General features: G+C 42.4%; 1 protein-coding gene across 1 annotated transcript in view; it reads left to right on the top strand.

The window, feature by feature from the left end:
• The window catches only part of SLC38A1 (solute carrier family 38 member 1), a 42,676-nt gene that overhangs the window by 12,201 nt on the left and 6,366 nt on the right, over positions 1-24,109 (top strand). The window contains exons 3-15 of the mRNA XM_030237770.2: positions 4,608-4,683; positions 5,253-5,368; positions 10,263-10,336; positions 12,006-12,098; positions 12,412-12,493; positions 13,636-13,718; positions 14,627-14,685; positions 15,394-15,513; positions 17,707-17,786; positions 18,948-19,048; positions 22,220-22,338; positions 22,917-23,058; positions 23,168-23,265. Coding sequence (XP_030093630.1) covers positions 4,608-4,683; positions 5,253-5,368; positions 10,263-10,336; positions 12,006-12,098; positions 12,412-12,493; positions 13,636-13,718; positions 14,627-14,685; positions 15,394-15,513; positions 17,707-17,786; positions 18,948-19,048; positions 22,220-22,338; positions 22,917-23,058; positions 23,168-23,265 — 1,243 coding nt within the window. The remainder of the gene's footprint in view (positions 1-4,607; positions 4,684-5,252; positions 5,369-10,262; positions 10,337-12,005; positions 12,099-12,411; positions 12,494-13,635; positions 13,719-14,626; positions 14,686-15,393; positions 15,514-17,706; positions 17,787-18,947; positions 19,049-22,219; positions 22,339-22,916; positions 23,059-23,167; positions 23,266-24,109) is intronic.

Here is a 24,109-nt window from a genome sequence, read left to right as displayed (position 1 = left end):
GCAGTTTAAGAAGCTGCCTAAGGATAAAGTTCTGTCATCTTGGCAAAACTCACTTTCCCTTACAAATGTTTAAGGCATTGTAAAATACCATTTTAATTTAATTATGTTTAAACGTATCTGAGATGGCTAAATGGTTTTTGGCTAACTCTGCTTAGCCAAAGTGATTAGCTTGGGGGTATCACCTTAATCAAACATTTCTCATTGAAGTCCTTAAATAAATTAAATTTGGAAACCATAGTTAAACATCATCCTTTTTAAACCACTTTATCAATAAGGCTAAATTTCTGCTTTGCACTAAATCAAACCAGGAAAATAATTAGATTAAGATATTCTTTCCAGGCCAGCTGTGAGGCTTCATGCATCACAAGGATGAGCTCATTATGTCTTGGCCAGGATATTTCACTAATGTATCTGAAAAGTTTTGTATAGTCTGTTCATACTCAGCTATGATACAGGAAACACAACAGGAACGCAGAAATGTGTAAGAACAGGTTATGTCTTTCAGTGATGGGTAAAGCACATGAAATGAAGACAACAAACAGTGCAAATGGATTTCATGCTCGTCAGGGAGTCTCAAGGCTTTGATGGCACGGACAGTCCTACAGTGCATTGCCACAGAACCTCTCACAGTTGGCCTCTGATCCTTGGGAGGGCTGGGAGAGGCGGAGTAAACAGGCGGTTCACTTAATTTGTGTCATTTTCGTAAAGGTCAAAAATACAGCATTCTGTGACAATGAATGGCTTGTTTTCTGAGCACATCTATTAAGCAGAGCAGATGCATTGCACAGTTTAACTAGAAATTCCGGTACTCCAGCATATGTTTCCTCTCATATGCTCTAAAGGAAAAAAACACCCTGAAATAAAAAACAAAGTTCATAAAAAGCAATAACTTGATAAAATTTGTTTCTGCTGAATTCATTGGATTACCTTCCACCCTATTTTTTTTTTTTCATTTTATTTCATTTAAGATCAGTAATATTTTTCCTTTGTGGAAAACTTGTCTGGCATATGGTATGGCCTCACCAGGCGTTGTCCCAAGGCAGACCTCTGCTCTGGACTTGCAGGTTAAGTTGCTTGCAGCAGCAAATGCAGCGGAGGCAGAGCCCACAACCCCTGTACTGCATTGCTGCTGGGCTGTCTGGGCCAGCTGTCCTGGGGCTGGGAGACAGGGGCTGGGAAGTCTCCCATAAGAAAGCTGGGCTCAGTGCTATGTACCTCATGGCTTGGAATTCCAGTATCCTCATTCCCATGTCTGACTCTGCCTTCCTGTACACATCACAGAAAAATGGAGAAAAGTGCAGTGTGATGTGGGGAACCTGTGGTGGATGAGGAGCCCAGCTGGGCAACAAGCCAACCCCATTTTTACTCTAGAACTAACTCAGAAGAAAGTACTTTGGATCAATTTATCAAATCAGACTAGTTCTCTCAAAGTCTCATCCAGGAGGAAATAACATGTTTGCTGGCTGTGGAAGATACCAGCTTTGCAGAAGCTGTTTATTCTGTCAGAAGTATTCTAATGGAAAGTCCCGTGGTCACTTTTATATTCAAGCAATGTTACTCAAGTGTTGTCTTTATCCTGTATTAGTTTTTTAACAATAATTTTCATGGAAATGTAATGCCAGAAGGCAATAATAATAGTGTGCACAAATTTGTTATTTTTGTAATTATTAAGGGAGAACTGGCTGCAGGGGGATGAGCAGGACTGGGGGGAGCAGACTAGTGACTTCTATCATAACTCTTGACAAAATCTAAAATGACACATGATCTCCATAAATGACAGAAGAAGGCAAAGTCTGCAGATGTTCCCAGCAGCAGTTACAAATCCAAAAGAGACAAAACTTTTCTCTGTGCTCCTGCCTGTACAAATTGCCTGCAGGGTGTTTCGAGAGAGAGCTGGAAAGTCTTTTTCAAGCCTTTCACACTCTGCTGCCTGTGTTCAAGAGATGGGCTTTAAACAGACATGAAAGAGAAAAAGCACATGCTCTGAATCAGGTTGAGATTTTATTCCACAAGGATGAAATACCTACAAGGTGAGCTTTGGAAAGCTAATTTCAGATCAGTCTATCTTAGAAGTGGTTGCATTTCACTTCATAAAATGGTGGGGGAAGTTCAGCCATCTATTCCAACTGTGTTAGAACTGGTAAATCTGACATCATGTCTATATTTTGTAGCAAATTAGTTGCTGAAGTTAGTATCTAAAAAATACAGCAGAAGCCTATAGTTATTTTTCATTGATTTAAAGGAAGTCAAAGCAGACCAATGGGCAGGAGTCAAAATTGAAAAAAGACTCAGCTAAAATACTACTTACATTTTGCCATCTGTGCCTGGATTTAAGGCATAAACACAAAATGTTAAAGACACAAGGCCCAGTGTATCAGCTGTGGAAGCCAAGTCAGCAGCATTATAGCTGCATGACTTTGGCATGGCCTTAGAAGCTGTGCTGGCATATATATCACTAGTAATTAGGCCGCAACTGGGGCAGTAGGGAAGTTTGTTCAAACTCTGTATTTAAAGTTCATGGATTTATTACTAGCCTGAATACTGCTGGATGTACTGAAATGATGCAAAGTTTTGAGTCACAGTTTGAACTATACATCGCTGGCCAGCAGATGTTTCCCACTGTGGGAAAGGATCAGCAGTGCTGCTGTTTGTGCTCAGTGTTGTTTGTCTGCTTCAATTTAAGAAGAGCCAGCTTAATGTAGCTACAGCTAAAATGGGCTCTGACACTTGGTGACAGCCCCTGGTTAGGTATGTGACGTGTACCATGGCTGAGGCATTAGCCAGCGCAGGCTAAGAACCATCTGTGGATTAGCAAAGATGCCAGGGACTTAATTGTGCATAAACCTTCAAAAGATGAAAAGCTGAAAGAATGCTTTGTACAAACTAACATGTTTGCTGAAGAGAAGATCTGTGAGAAAATAACAGCACATCCAAATCAGAAGTGTTGTAAATCTCAAGGATGCCAGCACTGCCACAGGGGGACAGTAAGTTCCTAAATGTGGATACATCAAGGACACAGAACAAGCAAAGGGTAAAGAGAAAGAAAAGCTGTTTATTCTATGTTTCCCTGCACAGAAATGTTTAATTTTGCAGCGTGATGAATTCAGCATTGAGTTTTGAAAGACACTTACATGAAAATCCAGTAGCCCAGAACAGTGTACCAACAGAGCAGGTTGCCTGCTTCAGGACTGTCCAGCCAGCAGTGTGCCACATCTTCTGCCTCTTAACTCCAGCCATACCAACCATATGTGGCAGTGTCCTGGGGTGACTTTATGATGCTTGTATCCCCACTTGTCTGTTTAGCCCAGAAATAACTTTTGCATCTTTAGGACTGGTTCTGAGAGAGAAGTGGGGAGAGAAGAAGTGTGCAGTTTGTTTGCAGAAACTGCATTTGCTTTCAGAAACCGCATCCTTCTCCTGGACTGTGTCTGCAGATGGACAGAGGGCAAGACAGAGCTCTCCTTTGCTTTTAGCAAGCTTTTAGCTAGCTGAGACAGAGAAGTACCCCGGACTGTGGTTTTTCCTTTTCTTGGACCTGTTTAAACCTGCTCTGGAGTGAACACCCAGAAGAGCACTGGTAGCTCCACCTGTGGCCCACAGGGCCAGGCATTTCCAGCACCAGAGGGATTGTTAACAGACTGGGTGAGCTGAGCTACAGCCCACAATAAGGACTTTCTGAGTTTGTCATCTCTTCAGATTGGCAAGAGGTTTTATTGTTTAATATTTTTCATTTTCTGTGCTGGTGAATGCTTTGCCTGTTAAAGAAACAGTTTTTTCCACTTTCCTCCAAGGAAATCTTTTCCTGAACCAGCTGGGGGAGGGCCCACTTGAATTTGCTTTCTACAGGCACCCCTTTGGAGGTTTTCTCCCAAATTTGCCCTAAACCAGGACAGGCAGCTTAAGGTTTCAGTAGCAACAAAGTTTTGCAGTGCCACCTGACAGTGAGGGGACAGTGAATTCTTTTAGGGATCCTTGGCAGAAATTCATAGTTCTGATTAAAGGTTTATTTTTTAGCAGGGTGTTATGATTAGTGTAGCACAGAATTTGTGATTAGAATGGTACAGGATTTCAACAAGCAGAATCAATGCAGTGCACTCTATAAGTAGCATAATACAGAATTTAGAGTACAGTTTGACTTACAGTTTCTAGTCAACTGGATTGTCAGCAGATAGGGTCAGATCTTAATCTGTGGTTTCTTGTATCAGTACACAATCATAATCTCAACTCAAAAATCATGTAAAAGAATATGAGCCTCTCCCATAATCCTTGGAAGGTGCAGAGGACAGGGGGGTGTCTCTGGCCAGTGGCAACTGCAGTCCCAAGTTCCCCACTTAGGACTTGTGACTGCTTGATCTGAACTCAGTGCCCAGGATGCTGTTATGCTTTCCTCTTCTGTGGAGGGGTCATCAGCACTGCCTGCTGGGCCCTGTGCCTGGGACCTTGTGCCTGGCAAGGCAGGAAGTAACTGAGCTGCTGCCCAGGAGTCTTGAGGTTGATAGGGAAGGGAAGAAGAAGTCTGTTTGGTTTCTTGTTGTACTTGCTTCACAGGACCTTGTGTTTATATTTTCTAAACACTTGCTGGAAATAAATCCTCTGACTTCTTTCAGCAAGTTTATTTCGGATCGAGAAAGCAGAAGAAGTCTCACAAACAGCCACCTCGAGAAGAAGAAATGTGATGAATATGTAAGTCTCTCTCACTGCTCTGCTCCCTGTCAAATGGAACTGCATGTTGTGTATATGAAAGGCCTTTAGACGTTGTCTTCAAAAGTTCTGGGCACACACAACTATAACTGAATTCAATTTCCAGTAGGAGCTGCCTGGGATCAGTACTTAAATAAAACCTCAAAACAAAACCCCCAAGCATATTGGTTGTGTTGAGGCAAGGGAATCCCTCTGGCCTCTGTTTGGCAGGAAGTTGTAGTGGTTCCTTATGGCTTTTCCATATATGACTTACACATCCAGGATGTTTCTCAGGTGTAGTGGAAGATGGGGTTTAAAACTGAGAGTGCAGTATGAGCTGTGTGTTGCCTGTACCATTTAGGTCAGTTTACAAAACCTATTGGGCAGCGAGCAGCGTAGCTGTGACAGAGTCCAGCCATGCTTTCTCCTCTTTCAAACAGTTTTTGTTAAATCCTTCTCATAGCAGTAGTTACTTACATCTGATGCATCACAAAACGTGGGGTTTGAAGCAGAGCTGCATTTTCCTGCTCTGTTCCAAGCTGTTGCTGACACATCTGTCTTTATTTATCCAGATCCCAGGAACTACTTCATTGGGAATGTCCGTCTTCAACCTTAGCAATGCAATTATGGGCAGTGGGATTTTGGGTCTTGCTTTTGCCTTGGCCAACACAGGAATTCTCCTTTTTCTGTAAGTATTCATGTGGTGAGTAGCTGGTCTCCATGGAATTTCACTGTGTTTAAAGATTGCATGCACTGCCAGCAAGTGGAGGGATTTATAGTCCATGTGTAATCAAGTACAGCATTCAAGCCTGAAAATATTAGTTACAAGTTTCAGACATCTTTTTTTCAGTCATATGTTTTTGTGGACAAAAACACTACTTGTAGTGCCAGAGAAAATTAAGTCCATGTTATTTACTACAGACCTAGACAGGGATTTTTCCTGTGCTCTGAAAGCTACATAGACATCAAAAATATTCTATAGTAATAGCTGCAGTGAGTTAGTACCTAGTTCTTACTTTTGTCACAGGATTTCCAGAGCTTTCTTCAAAGCATGGTGCAATAAACACTTTTTTTAAACCAAGAATATTTATTTTCTTTGTATGTTATATATAATATTTTCATCTCACTCCTACAGCTTTTTTAATGAGAGTCCTTGAAAGCCAACATAAATATAGCCAAGATTTTAGTATAGAAAAGGACTGAGGTAGACTACTTAACTCCAGCAGAAAAAAAAGAGGCTTTTTACAAAGGAGAATTTCATAGTTTAAAAATGAACAGTGCCATTGAATGACTAAGACAGTGTTATTCTGGATCTCAGTATGAGACGTTTCATTTTGAGAAGTGACTGTTAAGAAATCAGTTGGGAATTGTGTGCAGATTTCAATGATAAATGTTCATTGAGGGAGGAAATACAATAATTTACAATATCTGAGAACAATGAAATATAGTTATTGGGTTTACAGATTGCTCTAAAGAGATGTCACTTCTTGAATGTCAAATCTAAAAATATAGAACTTTTGTCATTTCTTAGGATTTTGGGAAATACATAATTTGAGCGCTGTATAAAGAAGAGTAGATGGCCAAAGTGGTACATATAGCCATCTGCTCTGGAGTTTTGTGCCAGGATAGCTAGATCCATGCTGCTAGCTTAGAGTTTGCTGTGCCTGGGTAAAATCTAGGGAGTAATCACAGGAGTTAATCCATTTACTTTAAGAGTGTAGAAGGTCTCATTATTGTGTTGTCACTAAGCTAGGCTGGACTATAAAATTTACATCTTTCGTTAGCAAAGTGACAGAGTTTATTTTATTTTTGTTGCTTTTTTACCCAGTACTCTAACCTGTATGTAATATTCCACCCATGCTCCATCTCTGAGAGTACAGACTGGTGGCTGCAATAACTGCTGTTGATGCCTTAGGCCTCTGTTTTTAGGTAGCCCTGAAAAGGCATCACTGTAAGGAGAGAAAAAGAAATTACATCTTTTCAGGCTTGTCACCTGATACAGGCTGATTAACAGGCTCTCAGCAAAGGAGCAGCCTCAATTTGTCCTTACTGCTTTAGTTTTTAATAATCCCATCCTCTTCTCATTCTTTCAGCAGTTTTTATGAGAGTTACATCCTTTGTTCCAAAGGATGTAAAAATGCAGTTTCTTTTAGGTGACATAGATCAGACAGGTGACCTGAACACCAGAGAAACTTCTAGCAAGGTGTGTTGGTGACTCGAGTAGGGAGTGTGTAGATCTGTACCGACACATTGCACAAAAAACTGCCAAATATGAATGTGGAGGTTTCATTCAGTAAAGGACAGCATTGTTCCCTATAGAATTAACTGTGTGTATTTAAAAGTGGATGATAGTTTTTCTGAGCTTTATGATGCCTTTGGATCTCTTGGCCTTGAGATAGAGCATCCAGCTATGATCAAAGGAAGTAAGTTAGCAGGACCTACCTGAGCAGGCTAGTAGAGCTTCCGTCTTTGAAGCCTGGAGATGCAGGATCCTAACGTAGTTAGGCTTGAAAGTTGAACTGCTTTAAATGTTCTGCTCTCATGCCATAATCTCTCATTAAACCTAGTCCATTAGTGATAGATTTTTTCTTACACACGAATTCAGTTCATTTTTCCCATAAGTGTATAGTTCTGCTGTCACTGTCACAGGTAGATCATTTCTGCTTTGCAGGTGATTAGAGTCCTAACAATACTTTCACTGCTTTTTGCACATGAGAAAGATCTTAAATTCACTGCTTTTGAGTAGCACAGTTCTGGAAATGTTCTAGGTTGCTTTATCTAGTATTGGCATGCGTTGCTGAAAATTCTTCAGATGCAGAAAAATTAAGGGAGCATTTTCAGCACTATCAAAGCAGACCCAGCCTGATTTCCACTCTCACAACTTTTGGGCTGCTGCAGTGTGAAGCGTGTACTGCCATGAACATCTGGATCAATTCAGATCCAATATCCTAAGCAAAAGATGTGCAAAATAAGCATGGCAACGACACAATTTATTTGCTTAACAGTGCCATAACAAAGCGTTATAATTTCTAGGCAAAATGAGGGTGGGAACTCAGAGGAACTTAATCGCAGTGTTATTGATAACTACTGCCCAGACCAAAAGAAAGCATAATTTCCAGTATGCAAAAGGAGAGAAAACTTTGCTCTAGGAAGACAACAGAAAAAGTTTGAAAAGCTAGAGATGAGCTGGGCTACCTAGGGATGGCAGGAGCAGTTATTGCTTGTGGTTTCATCCTGGAGAGCCAGGACCAAAGTGATGGATCATGTTGCAGAGGCATAGGGACTGGCCAAGCATAAGGTGTTTTCAACCTGCATTTAACCCAGGACTGCATGTCATCTGAAACACCTTGCTGAGGCAGAGGGGCTTGTTAGATCGGGAGTAGTCTGAGACTAGAGCTGAAGTCTCACACTGCAGCCTCTTCTGCTGGGTGTGTCTGGAAGGGGCCAGGACACTGCCGTGTAACTCCTGCAGTGTTTTAGGGCAGGCTGGCAGACCTGCAGGGAGGCTGTACGAGAGCAAACCCTGTGCTCTTCCATCTTTGCCCCTTTTTAGGGTTCAGAACTGCTCAGTGAAGTAATTCTTGTGACTGCATAATCCTCACAGGTCTTCTAGCCCCAAAGCCTGGGACTTCACAGAGGGGAGGGACAGCACAGGTTTCAGTATACCTGGTAAATGTGGCATCTGGGAGAAAACAGCAGAAGGCATCGCAGAAGCACATTGTTCTTCCCAACACTCTATCAGTTCCCTAGCCTAAACTGTTTATTCTTTTGGGGGAAGGTAACTTTTGTATCTGCTGTTGGCTTCCGTAGCTACCAGCACTTCTTTGAAAGCAGACAAAATAAAAAGTAGAGGAGTGCTTTTGAGACTGCAGTGCAAGCTCTCCTGCTTCTGTTTTGAATTTGTGCAGAGTGAGTGGTGTGGACATTTTCATTCCTTTCCAAGGGGTGGTTCTGGCACCAATATTCCTGTCCATACCACAGTCCTAGCACAAACAAGTTTTTCATACAGTGCTAATGAAAATGCCAAGTGTCTGTAGGAGCCCTATGGGGAGCTAAGGACAACAGATCAGATAAATACCTGGCTGCTTGGGAGTGTTATTTTTACCACTGCGAAGGCTCCATGAGCTCAGTGCCTGAAAAACAGAAGCTTTTAATATTAAGGCAGACTGGATGCTGGCATGTGGAGCTGTAGCCATTTGGGGCTGGGAGTGAGTCAGCCCCAGCAGCTGAGCACTGGGGCTGTGTGCCGTGTCTCTAGGCAGACAGGGGCGGAACGACTCGGCGGGGAACACGGGCAGGAGCAGGGCTGAGCAAATCCATCAAAAATGGACCAGAGTGACCTCAGCTTATACAGCCTTCCTTTCCTTCTCCACCTTCTCAAGGAGAAACACCCCTAGGGCTGTACAAAGAGTGTGTTGTTATTGTCAGCCATCATTCTTTGCTGGCGAAAGGACAGTTCCTCCTCTCTCCTCTTTGTTTCTCCCTGCTCCTCTGGCCCCAAGAAACTAGTTGGTCATTATTTGGCACAGAAGTATTTCCAGTCTAAACTAATAAAAAAGTAGGGGGAGGAGGCTTCTCATTCTGCTCTTTCTATGTATTCCTATGAACAAGATGTGTTGCTGCCTATCCATGGCAGCAGTTTGTTTTCTCTTGAATTTTAGCCTTGTTTTTCTCGGTGTCCGGAGGGTAGTTGTCATAATAAAGGGAGGGATTGCCAACAGATTGTCTGAATGCTCTTCGCACACATCATGAAAACATCATCAGGTCTTTGTGTGTCAGAGTGTTGGAGGGGAAGGCACACATGGTGCTTGGATTAAAGACATTGAGCAATGAGAAAATGTGCTTTTATGCACTTGGCCCCCGGCACTGACTAATTATCATTTGTGCCAGCAAGTTCCCTACACAAACAGTTTGGTCATTACTTCCTGCAATTCTTCTGTGTGAAGTTAAATTATGGATCATGTCAAACCAGGACTGACATCAGTGAGGGAACATGAATCTCTACCTAGACAAAGTACAAGCCTTTGGTTGCAGCCTTTATTTCCAAGGGAAGCCAGTCTAGCCTTAACTCCCCCCATCTTCCTCCTCCCTGGGCACTGTGAGGTACATAAAAAGCCATTTGGGCACCCCTTTGGTAGCATATGAAATGTATCCTGGGAAAAGATGCTTCCAATTGGTATGGAAGTCCTTAAATAAAGGACTTTGCTTTAAATTTTCACTCTGCTTCCAGAAAAAATAAAGCGCCTTAGAATGGATTTTGAGTGACATATCTGGCTTGTCTGTGCTCTGATGAATCTTCATTCCTATCTGATAAAACATCTTTATTCTTGCTTTTTTTAATATGAGGAGATGTAACTGCAGCTCTGCTAAGTCTTATTTTGTTGTATCCCTCTACATGCAGAGTTTTCTACCTCCATGGTGGAACTGCACACAGGATGTGATTCATACGTATTTTAGGGCCTATTGCATTGTCAGGAGAATAAAAAATTATCTCAGAGTCGATAGGAACATGACCTGACCTGAAATATTGCAATGTCAGACCTCATCTCATATGGTAAACTTTATTTTCCATTCTTTTTTAGGCTGCTTTTGGTTTCAGTCACGCTGCTGTCTATTTATTCAATACATCTCCTGTTGGTGTGCTCAAAGGAAACAGGTAATTTAAGATGCTACACCATTCAGAAGAATGTAAAAATCAAGAGGTGGCAAGCATTCAAATGAGGCCAGGTGCTTTGTGTAAAATAGGGAGTTTTTATCACTTTGCTGACACAATAGGAAGGTCTGACACACTTTGGGTCAGAAGCCTAGAATTAACAAGAATTTGAAGAAATTATGGCATGACAATGGAGAACAGCATCACTGTAAAGAGAAATACTTGTGACAAAGAATTAATTCAGCTGCCCAGAAATATTATCTTCAGTGAGCTAGAACGAACAGCTCATATAGTTTCTTTGCATTACAAGTCAAATTGCAAATGAAATATAATGAATCTTTGCTTATGGTGAAGCTTACCTAGAAATACAGTTTGTCTTTAGTGGTTAGTGTAAAACTCCTGATAATCTTTGTGGTGGAGTTTTCTTAGAATAAAATAAAAGGGAACAGTTCCTTCACAGAGAGAAGTGTAACTGTAACACAGATACACTATCTGAACACAGAAATTAGAAGTTGCCTACAGTATTATGTCAAATGACACTGTGTTCTGAAATCCAAGAGTCTCTTTCCTTGTTAACAATGTCTAAAGTCATATTTGAAAAATAATCTGTGCATAAGAATACAGTAATATTTAAATATGGAATTTGGACACACATGATTACTGTTATAGTATGTATGATGTCAGCAACTGCCTGTTTCAACTAGGTGCAGCTTCCTCTGTGCAGATACATTTGGGTCCCATTACTCCCAAAATCTAAGTCCTGTTTTCTATGTTGCCGGTACGTTTAAGCTCAAACTTACTTTTTACACAAACTTTAAAGCAGAAATGTCAGCTGTAAGGTAATATAGAGAAAACAAGATAATGGGATACATTTTAAAAATCATCTGCCCCGTATAACATCTGCAGTATTTCTCTTTCTGTTCCTGTGTAACTCACCATCTTCACAATGCCCACTCTTTTTATCAGCCTACATCACAGCCAAGTAAAAAAACAAACAAACAAAAAAAACCCATTTAACATAAACACAAACCAGTTCATAATTAACAGAGGAGTTTCACAAGATATTGACAGATATTTGAAAAGAAATTTTAGTTATCTTTTACACCTTTGCCTGCTTTACCAAAAACATACGAGAGTGAGAATTCACAAGTTGAGGCTTTGTCATTAGAAGCCATAAATGATCCTCTAAACCAGTGGCTGTCCTCATTTGATCATTCAGTCAAGGCAAGCAGAACTGCAGAATGGCAGTAGTGTGTGTCCAGGCTGCCAGGGCTGACTTGTGGATCCTGCTGTGCTGGGTTTCTTCTGGAGAGGAGCCTTTCTACATTACATTGCAGGTGCAAAACTTAATATGCTGGCATGAGGATTCCAGAACTTCACATGTCACTTGGGGTATAGACAGACTCGTTAAAGGTGTGTAATACTCTCATTAAGAGCTTCCATTTCTGAAGTGACTGGTAGCCAACAATAACATTTCTAGAGTCAGGAAGATATACCTACATAATTTTCAGCCCTAGAAATTACAAGAGAGCTCCCTATTTACTTACAAACGGCAGGTTTGGCTGCATTGATAGGAAAACGATTCCTTTTGCCTGAAAAGGAATCGTAAATGCTTTGACTCAACAGCTTTTAGTAGTGTGTCTATAACCTTTCTCCTCTTCTTCTCATGCAGGCTGCATGGTGTATGAAAAGCTTGGTGAGCAGATCTTTGGTACCCCAGGGAAAATGATTGTCTTTGGATCTACATCTCTTCAGAATGTTGGAGGTAAAGGAAATAAGGAATATTGAAAAACAAGCCCCAGGAACATCTCAGTAGTTTCACAGCTGCAAACAAGTCAGGTTACTTTTCTCCATGACATCCAGGGACCTTCATGCTCCTCAGTATAGTTGTGGCTATCATTTTGCATGCAGCCCTTTGAAAATACTGCATTACTGAGTGATCAGTAGTTTACAGTCAGTCACAGTTTCAGGTCTTCTATCATCAGACACTGATGAGGGAAAAGATTAAGAATGCTTCTTGGTTCTTGTTCAAGAAACTCTTTTACCCATTTTCTAAAATTATCTTCTTCTTCCTCCAGCAATGTTGAGCTATCTCTTCATAGTCAAAAATGAGCTGCCTTCTGCCATAAAGTTTCTAATGGGAAAAGAAGAAACTTTTTCGTAAGTTGAATTAGTTCTGATACTTAGACTGTAGAATTTAACATTGTATAGTAAAGTTTAAGCATACGGTTACAAAAGCTCTGAAGTATTGGATACCCTTTAGGTTTGCCAAAGTAGATTTTCACAGGAATATCTCTAGGGGTTAATAAAAGACAAGACAAATTTAGGAAGGAGAAGACTGATGAGAAATAAAGCTTTAGTTGCCCTTTTTGCACACCAGCTTTTCATGAAGAATTATACAAAACTCTCATAATAGAATGAAATATTTTACAATGTTAGGCAACACTTGAAATATTTGGAACAATGCAAGTTAAAGATACTATGTGTTTCCCTGAGTTCTCAGGCTCTTACATTATTTTGCCCCTGAGACAATGTCCACAGAGTGAAATTCTTTGCTACTAGCATATGACCACTGCAGAATATTTATATAAATAAGATTTCTGCCCCTTATGTCTCTTTGGCATTTGCCAGCTACTTTAGTAGAGGGGTGGCATTTTTTATGCCAGTAAATATGGATTATATGGTGTGCTTCAGTGTAGGAGAAGGTCATAGAGATTCCATTCTTAGGCTTTCCTACTATACTGGGCCAAGCAATGGAAATAGTCCATACAGAACATCACTAACGCTGCTCCTTCTCCTCTTTCTTTCTTTACAGTAGGATGCAAAGCACTTTGGTAGAAGAGATGCAGAGCTGGGCTAGCTAGTGCATGCCAGCCTGCTGGAGCCTGTTGCTGCTCCAGTCACGTGCCTGGGTGGTTTGGCAAATGCCTCGTGGTGGCCCCCCAGCCCCACTGTGCTCTGCGGCCCATTGTGTGATCTTTCATCGTAGTGGCAGGGTGGCTTGTATCAGGTCACAGAGGTGGTGGTTCTGCCTCTCAGCCCCACGCCCTGATCTCCATGGTAGGGTAAAGGAAATCTTCCCTGCCTCTGGAAATCTTCCCTACCTGAGTCAGAGCAGTGCCATGGATACCTAATGAGTCTCCAAAGCCAAGATGTGATCCTTTCTCTCCTTTTGTAGGAACTTGTAGGGTAAGGAGACCAAAGATAGTTCTGTAAGTATAGCAAAGAGGATGACTGAGTGAGGAAAATCAGAAGATGTTCAGGATGTGCTCATGGTATGGTTTTTGGAATGTTTTATACAGGGAATGGTACGTGGACGGGAGGATTCTTGTTGTCGCAGTGACGTTTTGTATAATCCTCCCTTTATGTCTCCTGAAGAACTTAGGTAAGAGGAAAATACCATCAAGAGGAGCCCAGATATTGTGCCACTGATCAATTCAACTTGCAAACTGACAATTCAACTATAATGAGAAAAACATGCTCTCATTGTTATCTAAGCAGCCTCCCTGGTCCAGAAATAATCTGTGTCCTGAGCATTTTGAAACAAGTAGGCCTAAATTATCACAGTGATTGAGCTCAGTATTAACCAGCTTTATCCATACAATTGTGGAAATAGATTTTACAAATTATAGTTAAGAGGGTCTTCATTTCATAAGGTAATTCAATTTTATGCACAGCCCATAAAAACAAGTTCCCAAATGGTGACATTACAGAAAATGTTACTTTTCTATTTGCTTGAAAATTTTTACTGGTGAGGTTAATTGGAAGTATTGGACTTTGTAGTAAGATAGGTACAGAGAATTGCATTTTCACATGTGTTTGAATCCAGCAGCAATGCCAGTAGGTACACAGTGCTGGTAAAAACCATCCTGATAACACCATTTGGCACCAAAGTCCATTCGGAATCTTCCTTTTTGAGACGAAAACCTGAACTCAGCTGACATGACTCAGGGAACCTGGGTCATATTCAGATTGCAATTGCACACTTTCAGGTTTTTTTCAATTATCACAGCCTCTTTTAAAAGTAAAGTTAGTTAAACTGTGGTAAAGGTGACCCTGAGGATGTCACAACAGGTCAGAGCAAGGCTTAGGCTTGCCCAAAAGCTAGGAGACTTGAAAGACTTTGGGAGACTCCCACACCAACAGGACATGCTTTTGTCCTGCCCAGAAGTTCACCATACATATCAAAAGTTTAATACATTTGAACTTTTCATGCAGAAGCAAAAAGCAGTAAAAACCAAGATAAGACTAATAAAATTATTCTGTATGAGACTTCCTCTCTATTTCTTTCAGGATACCTTGGCTATACCAGTGGATTTTCATTAAGCTGCATGGTATTTTTCCTGGTAGTGGTAAGTTCAGCTTGCTTTCTTTGTTGTATGAATCACTTGGAATCAGAATTGTTAAGGTGTCGGCAATGAAGAGACTGGAGAAGTCCAACTGTCAACCAAGCACCTTGTTCACCTTTTCCTCAAGTGGAACATCCACTTGTGTGTTTTTGAACACTTTAAGGGATAGTGACTCCACCAGTTTCCTGGGCAGTCTTTCCAATGCTTCACAACCATTGCCTTTAAAAAAAAATAAATTCTTAATGTCCAGTTTGAATGCCCCTTGGTGCAACTTAAGGTCATTTCCTCTTGTCCTGTCACTTGTTACCTGGAAGAAGAGGCTGAGCTCCACCTGGCTACAGCCTCTTATCAAGCAGTTGTAGAGAGTAATAAGGTCCCTGGTCAGCCTCTTTTTCTCCAGGCTAAACATCCCCAGCTTCCTCAGCAGCTCCTCTTATGACTCACTCTAGGCCCTTTACCAGCTCTGTTGCCTTCTCTGGAAATGCTGTGGCACCTCAATGTCCTTCTTGTAGTGAGAGGCCCAGAACTGGAAACAGCACTCGAGGGAAAGCCTCACCAGTGCTGAGTACAGGGTATTGATCCCTTCCCTAGTCCTGCTGGCCACACTATTTCTGATACAGGCCATGATGCCCACAATTCCACTGATATTTTAATTCTAATTTGCTTTTCATTATTATTTTAGCAATTAGCTATCTTCTCCTCTTATTCTAGGTTATTTACAAGAAGTTTCAAATTCCCTGTGATGGACAAGCGCTAAATGCAACATCATCTATTCTATCAAATAGCTCAGAACATACGTGTAAGCCAAAGTATGTTATCTTTAATTCCAAGGTATGTTTCTTTTTATAATACTTACTTTTAATTCACATAATATATGCACCTACACCCCGTGTTCTTATTCTGTTCACAAAGGGACTGATTTCCATAGTTCCATTTGTGATCCAGTGGTTAATGCACAGCAGCTGTCATTGCCCAGTCTTACAGAGATGCCATGGTGAATGTGTCTCCTTGCAGTCTTGTCCTGCCCTGGTAGTAGATGTGTTAAGGCTGATGAGCCCAAGCTACCACTGGGCAATAACTGCTCTCTTCAGGAGATTTTTCCTTTCCACTGCTGCTTACTGTCCATGCTGCAGCTGTGCCTTTAGGCTGTTGCTCAGTAGAGGCTGAGGAGGCCACATCTGCATCCAAAGCCCATAACCTCTGTCCTTTTGCACACAAACCACTTCTTTATAACAGGGTACACGTTTCTGTAGCCATGCGGTGAACTGGATTGTGAAAAGGATATTCTTGAAAGATAATCCAGCAAAAATTTAGTTGTCTTTCAGCTGGATGCTTCCCTCTATCACCACACAGCTGCAGAAAAAGTTGGTCTAAGAGAATGTGAGAGTGCAGCTGTCTCTAACTAGGAGCAGGAGGATGGCTCCTGTCAGCTGTGCTGGGATGCAGTGATCCCAGTGAAACAGGACCTTATCCATCAGGGCCTGGTCCTCAGGGCCTTGGTCGCTTTCATAGGGAATGCACATTTATAGCAGAGGTGTGCAAACAGTATTTTTTAAAATTTAACCCACCAGCTTCAGTTGAAGAAGCCAAGTGAAGCACTTTTCTTTGGTTGAGGGTAACTAACACCCCAGATCCATCATGATGGACCAAGAATAAGTTAACTTGTTGTGCCATGGCACCTTAGGCATAGGTATGTTTCAGGAAGCATTGAAAGGTAGTCTTCCTCTGCAGTGAGTGTCAGCATCTGCCTCAGAGCCAATGGAGGCACCTCGGAAGGATCGGTCCATCTGAATTAGGTACACGGGAGCTGAACTCCAGAGGCTTGCCCTCAGGGCCAACAATTTGCCAGTCATTTTAGCACTTCAGTGTGTGAGGGGAAGACAGGGCAGTTCCACAGAGCGGAAGGATATCAGAGGTTGGCAGAGACCTGGAGGTTGAACCTCTGTGCTGAGGCAGGGCCACCCAGCTCTGTGTCCAGGCAACTTCTGAATGTCCCTTTTGATGGAGACACCACGACAGTACTGTGCTGTGAGTGAGGGAAAGGTGGCAAAGGCCTGGGCTAGAAAGAACCTCCGGAGAGCAATCATAACATTTACTGAATCTGTCAGGCCTGGGGTGCACCATAGGATGTCTTGTGTGGGAAGGGGATGCCTGTGATGAGCACAAGCAGATCTCAGAGGGCAGGACACAGCTGCAGGTAGAACAGACTCATGTTGTCCTTAGAGGAGGACCTATAATTACCTATAATTTCAGGTATGTGACCTTTGCTCATACCTGTTCCCTCAGGAGAATGGAAGTGCCTGAGCACTGATACCATTTCTGAAGTTTGGCTGAGGACTGAAACCCACCCAAGCTGTTAGTGGAGAAGGGGCTGAGGTCCCACTTGGAGGCCTCCTGCCCTTTCTGGTGACATAATGGTCTTTCTTTTTCCCCAAGAAAAAGCATGCTCCCTCCACAGCCCTCCTGGTCCTTTTGTTGGCCTGTGAAATTAAGGGATTCAGTCTGGTACCTTGAAATATCCATTTCTTTGTAAGTTCTGCATTCCTGTTCTCTTTTCTTACAGTCTGGATACGGGCTTCCTCTTCAGGACTTCAGCCTTAGCACCATGGGTGCGCACCCCTCTCCATGCCAAGGCAGGGTAGCGTAGCGGTGACCCACCACACGTCCCTCTCACGCGTGACAGACACTGTGCTAGTAGCGCTGGCAGTAGCTGGGCAGGCAAACCCATCCCAGGGGGCAAGGCCAGCAGCAGTGTGGTGTCCAGCTGTGTGCTCTGTGAGCACAGTCAGTGCTGCGCTTACGCCACCAACGCCAGACTTTGCCCTCCTGTTGAAAGCGCGCTGGTTTCCCCATTTCGTTAAGCACATGCTAATTGACAGGTCTTCTGCCTTCTCAGAAAGGCTCTCAGTGCTCGCTTGAGGAGTCCCGGCGAGCTTGGAGCTGAGGTAGTTGAACATGGAACATTTCTTCAGAGCACTGGATAAAATACTTCTTAACTCATTTTCTGAAATTCTCTCTGAACAGACCGTGTACGCTTTGCCCACCATTGCTTTTGCGTTTGTGTGCCACCCATCAGTCCTCCCGATTTACAGCGAACTTAAAGAGTAAGCCCTTCTTCTTTTTTTTTTTTTTTAAAGAGTTTATTGTTTTGAACCATTTTACATGGAAAGTGTTAGCACAGAGGTGCTCTGAATCATTTGTACCACTCAGAGGTGTGCTTTAGTAACACTAATCAAGCGTGGCTGTCAGCTAGGAAATCTGGCCTCCCAGGCGTGCTGTGCCCCTGGAACAGGGGCGAGGGAGGTGGAGAATAATGCAATACTTGGGAGTTTTCCCTGGAAATACACAGCAGCCTGGGGAGAGCCAAGTTCTGCCAGTTGATATTTGGCATAGGAGAGGCCTGTCTTCTGCTAACAGTGTTTGTTCCACAATATTAGTGCAACTAAAAGTCTGTTGCAGTACCAGGAAAATAAAAGGGCTTTCAGCCTTACTGATACTAAAAGACCTTTATTGGTACTGCTGTCTCACTGACACCTCCAGCTGGGATGGGCTGTGGGGAGCTGGAGACCAGCTCTGCTGTCGCACTGCTGACAGCCCTGGCAGCTACAATGGGGTGCTGGGCCAAGGGGAGAGGTCAGGGTCAATCAGACCCATGACTGCCCTCAGACACTTGCTGGGTGCTTTAAATTTAAAGTTTAGACTTGAGCAGGTTCCCAGGAACCTATTAGGGTAACCTTGTGTGCATTTAAAAGTCTGAGTTTATGTACTAGAGTGTTAATATTTCAGAATAAATATCTAAAGATTAAATGTTTACACTTAACCTATTTTACAGGTCAGCATAAATCCAGTATTTTCTACCCATGGGGAAACAAATATTTCTCTGCAGTATTTCAGAACATTTCAGGTTTTTTTTTTTCTCTCTGTATAATTTTATGCTTCCTTCATTTTGACCTTTTAATTTGCTTACCAAAGTGTTTCAGGGTCATCCTGTCTCCACACAGCTTCACTGTTTAAGCAGGTACAGACATGGCACAGACCTACAAGTCACACCCACTATTTTTTCACTTAAGCCCCGAGAAGGGTCCTTTTTCCGAGTCCTTTTCTTCCTTGTGCAGCTGTCAGTGAGTTTCTGTTTTAAATGGAAATGCCTTCATGAGTCTCCCCAGAATTACTATGCTTACGCAAACACCTAATACATTTTGAAACAGCTATGGAAAAATCCAGCCCAACCATTCTTATGTGTTCTTTTCTTGTTCTTTCTCCAGCCGTTCACAGAAAAAAATGCAGTTGGTTTCAAATATCTCATTTTTTGCCATGTTTCTGATGTACTTTATGACTGCCATATTTGGCTATTTGACTTTCTACGGTAAGTATGCGGCTCTTTACTGATCGGAGTAGAAAGGGGATACATGTAAAATCAATAGTGTATCCCAGCTGGAAAGGAAAGTCCCATCCACTTATATTAAAATACTTTTCCAAATAATTTTCCTTGTAGTTCTCATATTGAAGGTATAAATCCTTTCGTCCTTTTCCCCTGTGGATGAAAAGCACAAGTGAAAGTATTATTTGCAAAAGGCATTTTCAAAATGTGAGGGAGAGATTTGTTTTACAGAATTGGGGATTAGCTGGGCCCCACTAAGATTTTATTTTATTCCAAGTTCGTTACCTGAATGATGTGTGCATTGGTAATGGCTGAAGCATGCATATTTGCAAAAGTTGAGACAGATTTAAGAGCAGGTCCTAGGAAATGAGCAACAAATTGGCCATTACAGCTTTTTCACTTTCTTAGTAGCACTTTCATCATAGAGGCAACAGGCCAAATGTTTTCCCTGTGTCCCTAGAGCTGACCTTTTTAGGTCTTGGTTAAACAAACTGGCAGTGAAGGTGTGGAAGCTTGGAGTGTTGCCCCAGCTCAGCAAAGGGATGATTATCAAAGGATGATTATCTCTGTTTGAGACTCCCACCCTGTCTCTTTCCATGCATATCTATTCAGTTAACAAACAAATTATGTTGTATCACTACAGGATACAATATGTATGCCCTAAAGGCACAATTGTTAAGTAAAGTAGGATAAAATATGAATGTTGCCCAGGACTCCTGGGAATGTTGCCCACGGAACTCCCATATTCCAGTATCATGAGAATGTTGAAAAGTAATGTCTATTTCCATGGACTGTTAAGGGGTTACATGACAGGTGACAAAGCTGATGTTTGCCTTTTACCTCAGAGTCACCCATCAGTCTTCACAACCCTATTCTAAGTGGCATTTTTGTTACAACCTCCTCATTCATGATAATGTCCCTTGTGAGCCACCAATTGCAAGAGAAAAAAAAAAGTAAATATAAAATGTGGCTTTTTTTCCCCAAAGGTGTACCTATCTCATATTTGCTTTCTCAAACTCTCATTCTGATTATGAGGCCTTGAGTATACATGTGTTGAAGTAACTTGAGGTCATCTGTTCTAATTTTCCCAATAAACCCACAAATAGGCTGCAAGTGACAACAGCATCAGCCGTTCTCATCCAGCTGCTCCCATCTAACACATTTTCGTAGAGATGCATCAAATTAGCAGCCCCAGGGAGCAAGTGGGTGTAAATCAGCATGGACCCCTTCGCTTTGGCAGGGAGGAGATTCTGATGTGATTGCCCCAGGGATCTGAGGAGGCAGATCTGTGGCGCTCCTCTCTGGGAATCTCCCACATCCCTCAAGGACGAGGGTCTGGAGTCCATGGAGGAGGTAGGGGCTGCGTCCTTCTGGCCCTCCTGAGGGGGAATGGCGGAGGAATCCCTGGGGTGTCTTGTGTGCCTCTCCCCACATTAGGCATCCCTGCCCTCCAGCACTGGCAGCCCACAGGTGGAAGCTGTGGAGAGCTCCGCTGGGCCTTCTGCAGTGTCAGTGCAGTGACAGGCTGCAAAGAAGACACTGAGGGAATATAGAATTCCTCCATAAAATTCCTTCATTCTTCCCCTTGAGACTGAAAAGACCTTACCTTTCATATGTTCACTTACAGTGTTCTAACCCTCTTCTCTACCCTTACCTGGGTAAGAACAGTATTTTAATTGTGACCATTTCTTCTTTACACCAATAGTACTTGTCTGTTTGCTATGTTCTCAAAAGTGTTGCAGTGATGACTATATTTACATTGCAGAATTACAGAAAAGAGGTGTTTTTCTTCCCCTAAAAGGTCACAGTGTGGTTGGGCTCTGTGGTGTATCTAGCTGAAAGGAAAACAGACCTTCAACTGTAAGCCTTGCCCTTCACTTCCTACCTGGCTGCAGCCCGTGAGCGGTACAGAAGTTGCAGTCTGTGCTTGCAGGAGCAGAGTAAGCTCTGTGTTGCAGAAGCTGTGCATGTGCCCGGCTTGAAAACCCCACTCCTGATCTGCAGGGAGGTGGGAGAGCGTTTTCTTTCTCCTGGTGGGAATTCAGGCACTGCGTAGGCGGTGTTGACCTGTGGTCTCTACCCAGAAGGGCGCCCTGGGGGGAGTGTAGGCATTTTGCCACAGGACAGATCCCTCTGCCTCCAGGAATACATGAGGTTTTCCCAAGTGCCAAAGATGGTAAATTAAACGTGGCCACTGAGTTCCCTTTAAGAGCTGTTATGTTTTACCACCAGCTTTCTAAGATTAGCAGGCAGAAACAAAACATGGGCCTAAAAAGGGGCAGCAAGTGTGTTTGGTGGCACGCTTAACAGCCACCCCTTAAGGTTATTGCTCCTGGATATTTAAAAATTACAAAGCAAACATGTAGGTCCCTCAGCAACTTGGTTTTCCTGCTGGTTAGTACACGCAGACCTGCTCTGCACTATTTATCACAGCTTCAAGGAAACATTTTGGCAGGAGGTTGTATTAAAATATTGCCAGCACCTCCCTCTTAAGCACCCCCTGTGATTTGTCTTGGCTGCTGGGGCTGCTGGCCAGCGTGGAGCTGAGCTGCAGGCTCTGCTGGCAGCCCTCAGAGGAGCTGCTGAAGGATTTGAGTGTAAATGTCAGAGCGTCCTGCTGAGAGCTGACCCGAGATAGGCTTTGCTCTCGGTTGAGAACAGGGGCACTGCTTTTTGCTGGAAGTTTATTTGCTGTTTAGACAAATTTATCTCAAGACCTTGCAGTTTATATTAAGTTCAGCCATTGCAGTGCATGTGTTTATTTTTATATCATTTGGAACTTCATAAAAAGTCCACAGAACCAATTAAAAATAGCTGATTTCACTTTACCTATTTTTGTATAAATGTATATATGTAAGCAAGCTTTCGTGTACGTCTCACTGTTGTCTTTTCTACAGTGAAAATTACCTTAGACTTAGGCATGTGCTGTCATGAATTAAGATGCATTCCTAAATCAGGCCTCCAAAGGATTAATCTGGAATAATGGGATCATTGGGATTTTGTTCAAAGTGCTGTATTAACTCAAGGATGTTTCATTCCGTACTCTTTTGTTTACAGATAAATCACTTGTTGTTCAAGAAGGCTGTTGTTAAGCAATGATTTTTGCGGACTAATTGCCTTTTTGCCAGAACACTTACCTTACTGTCTTTCCCATAGAGAATGTGCAGTCAGATCTGCTTCACAAGTACCAGAGCAAAGATGACATCCTCATCCTGACCGTGCGCTTGGCTGTGATCGTGGCAGTGATTCTCACTGTGCCGGTGCTGTTTTTCACTGTAAGTAAAAAGGTCTGCATGGTTTGGAAGGTGGTAACACCTGTGCACAGCACATTTCTTCAAACCACAATCCAGTGGTGGCTGAGACTACAGTGCTGCAGCTACAAAAAGAGATTGAGCTTGGATTAGTCTTCTCTCATGCCAGATGCCCACTAACTTCTGGATAAGTTCTCTATACAGTAAATAAATAAATCACTTCTGGAGAAGTTCTCTATACAGTAAATAAACAAATCACTTCTGGCCTTAAATCTGTTTTAAATTGAATCCACAAATCACATCACTTTACTGGGGCAGGCTGAGGTGAAGTTCCTTTTAAAGTGCAGAAGGATTCAAAAAGGCATGTTAGAAAGAGAAGAATATGCTACTGTACATGTACATGTACCTACAGTTCTGAAATAACAAATTAATTTTAAGGAGTATTTCAAAGGACATTACTTCAGGCAACCCAAAATTTCTGACAGATCCATGCAGCACTTGTCACATGAAGAACCAAATTAAAGTAAACATGGAAAGCTTTGAATTGGGTCATAGACTATTCTTGACAGAAAACTTCCTCTCTCTCTCTCTCCCCCCTACAGGTTCGTTCATCATTATTCGAGATGGCCAGAAAAACAAAATTTGACTTATGCCGTCATGTTTTTGTTACTTTGGTTCTTTTGGTTATCATCAACCTGTTAGTCATTTTTATCCCATCCATGAAGGATATTTTTGGAGTTGTAGGTAGAGTATCCTGGTTTTGTACTACTAATAAAAAAACAGTTGCTAATCAGCAAAGCAATGATTAGCTGTTGCTGACAGTTAACAAAACTCTTTCATTTGAATTTTGCAGGGGTCACTTCTGCCAATATGCTGATCTTCATTCTTCCTTCATCGTTGTATTTAAAAATTACACAGCAGGATGGATCAAAGTTGACTCAGAGGATTTGGGTATGAATTCCATTCCCATCGATGCAGCGCCTCTATCTTGTCATTCTCTTTAATGTGCTAGGTGCAAAGCAGACCTAATCTGAACATATTGAGCTCCTTTACATTACATTCCCTCTGTAATGTCAGCTGGCAGCTGTGCTTGCTCCTCTCCTTTGCTTACCCTGGGAGTCCCCTGGTGGAGGGGCCATGCTATGCACAGCATCTTGTGTTTTGGGGTGCCCCTTCTCTGTGGAATGAGGTACTTCCTTGGCTGGCAAGCAGCAGCAGCTGTCAGCAGGGTGCAGGAAGCCCTCCAGCCCACTTCCACAAGCCTTTCAGCGCAGCAAGCTCTCTCTGCTTCTGTGTGTTGATCCAGAAAGCATGCAAAGTGCTCTGTTTGCAGCATTCCTCATGGTTTTAATGGACCTGAGTCAGACTTAGGGTGGTTCCACACGAAGCAGCCAGCTGAAGTGTTATGTTAGCTGTTTGGCATGCATGAGCAAATAGGAATGGACCTTGGAAAGATTTCCTGTGAACCCCAGAGAGTGCTGCAGCTGAAAAGATGCAACACTCCTGTATATTCCCAGTCTAATGGGGCATGAACTGGAAGCATTGTACAGTTAGACCTTTCTTCTCTGAGCAGACAGGTAGGAAACATGTTTCACTTTGGCTGCATCCACAGATCCCATGACGAAAGGGCTGAACTTAGGTGAACACATATCCGATAGGAAGAATATACTGATTTCTGTGAGGTTTTGGAAAGAGCAGAGCTGATCACTTAATCATCTTTAGAGGTGATCAGTGTTTAAGAAGTGAATTGAAAGGAGAAAAAAAAGTAGTTTGGTGTTCAGCAAGTAATTATTAA

This window comes from Serinus canaria, chromosome 1A (assembly GCF_022539315.1).
Source record: "Serinus canaria isolate serCan28SL12 chromosome 1A, serCan2020, whole genome shotgun sequence".
Taxonomy (NCBI): domain Eukaryota; kingdom Metazoa; phylum Chordata; class Aves; order Passeriformes; family Fringillidae; genus Serinus; species Serinus canaria.
The sequence above is the reverse complement of the archived record's forward strand: the minus strand, read 5'-3'. Positions and strand labels throughout refer to the sequence as shown.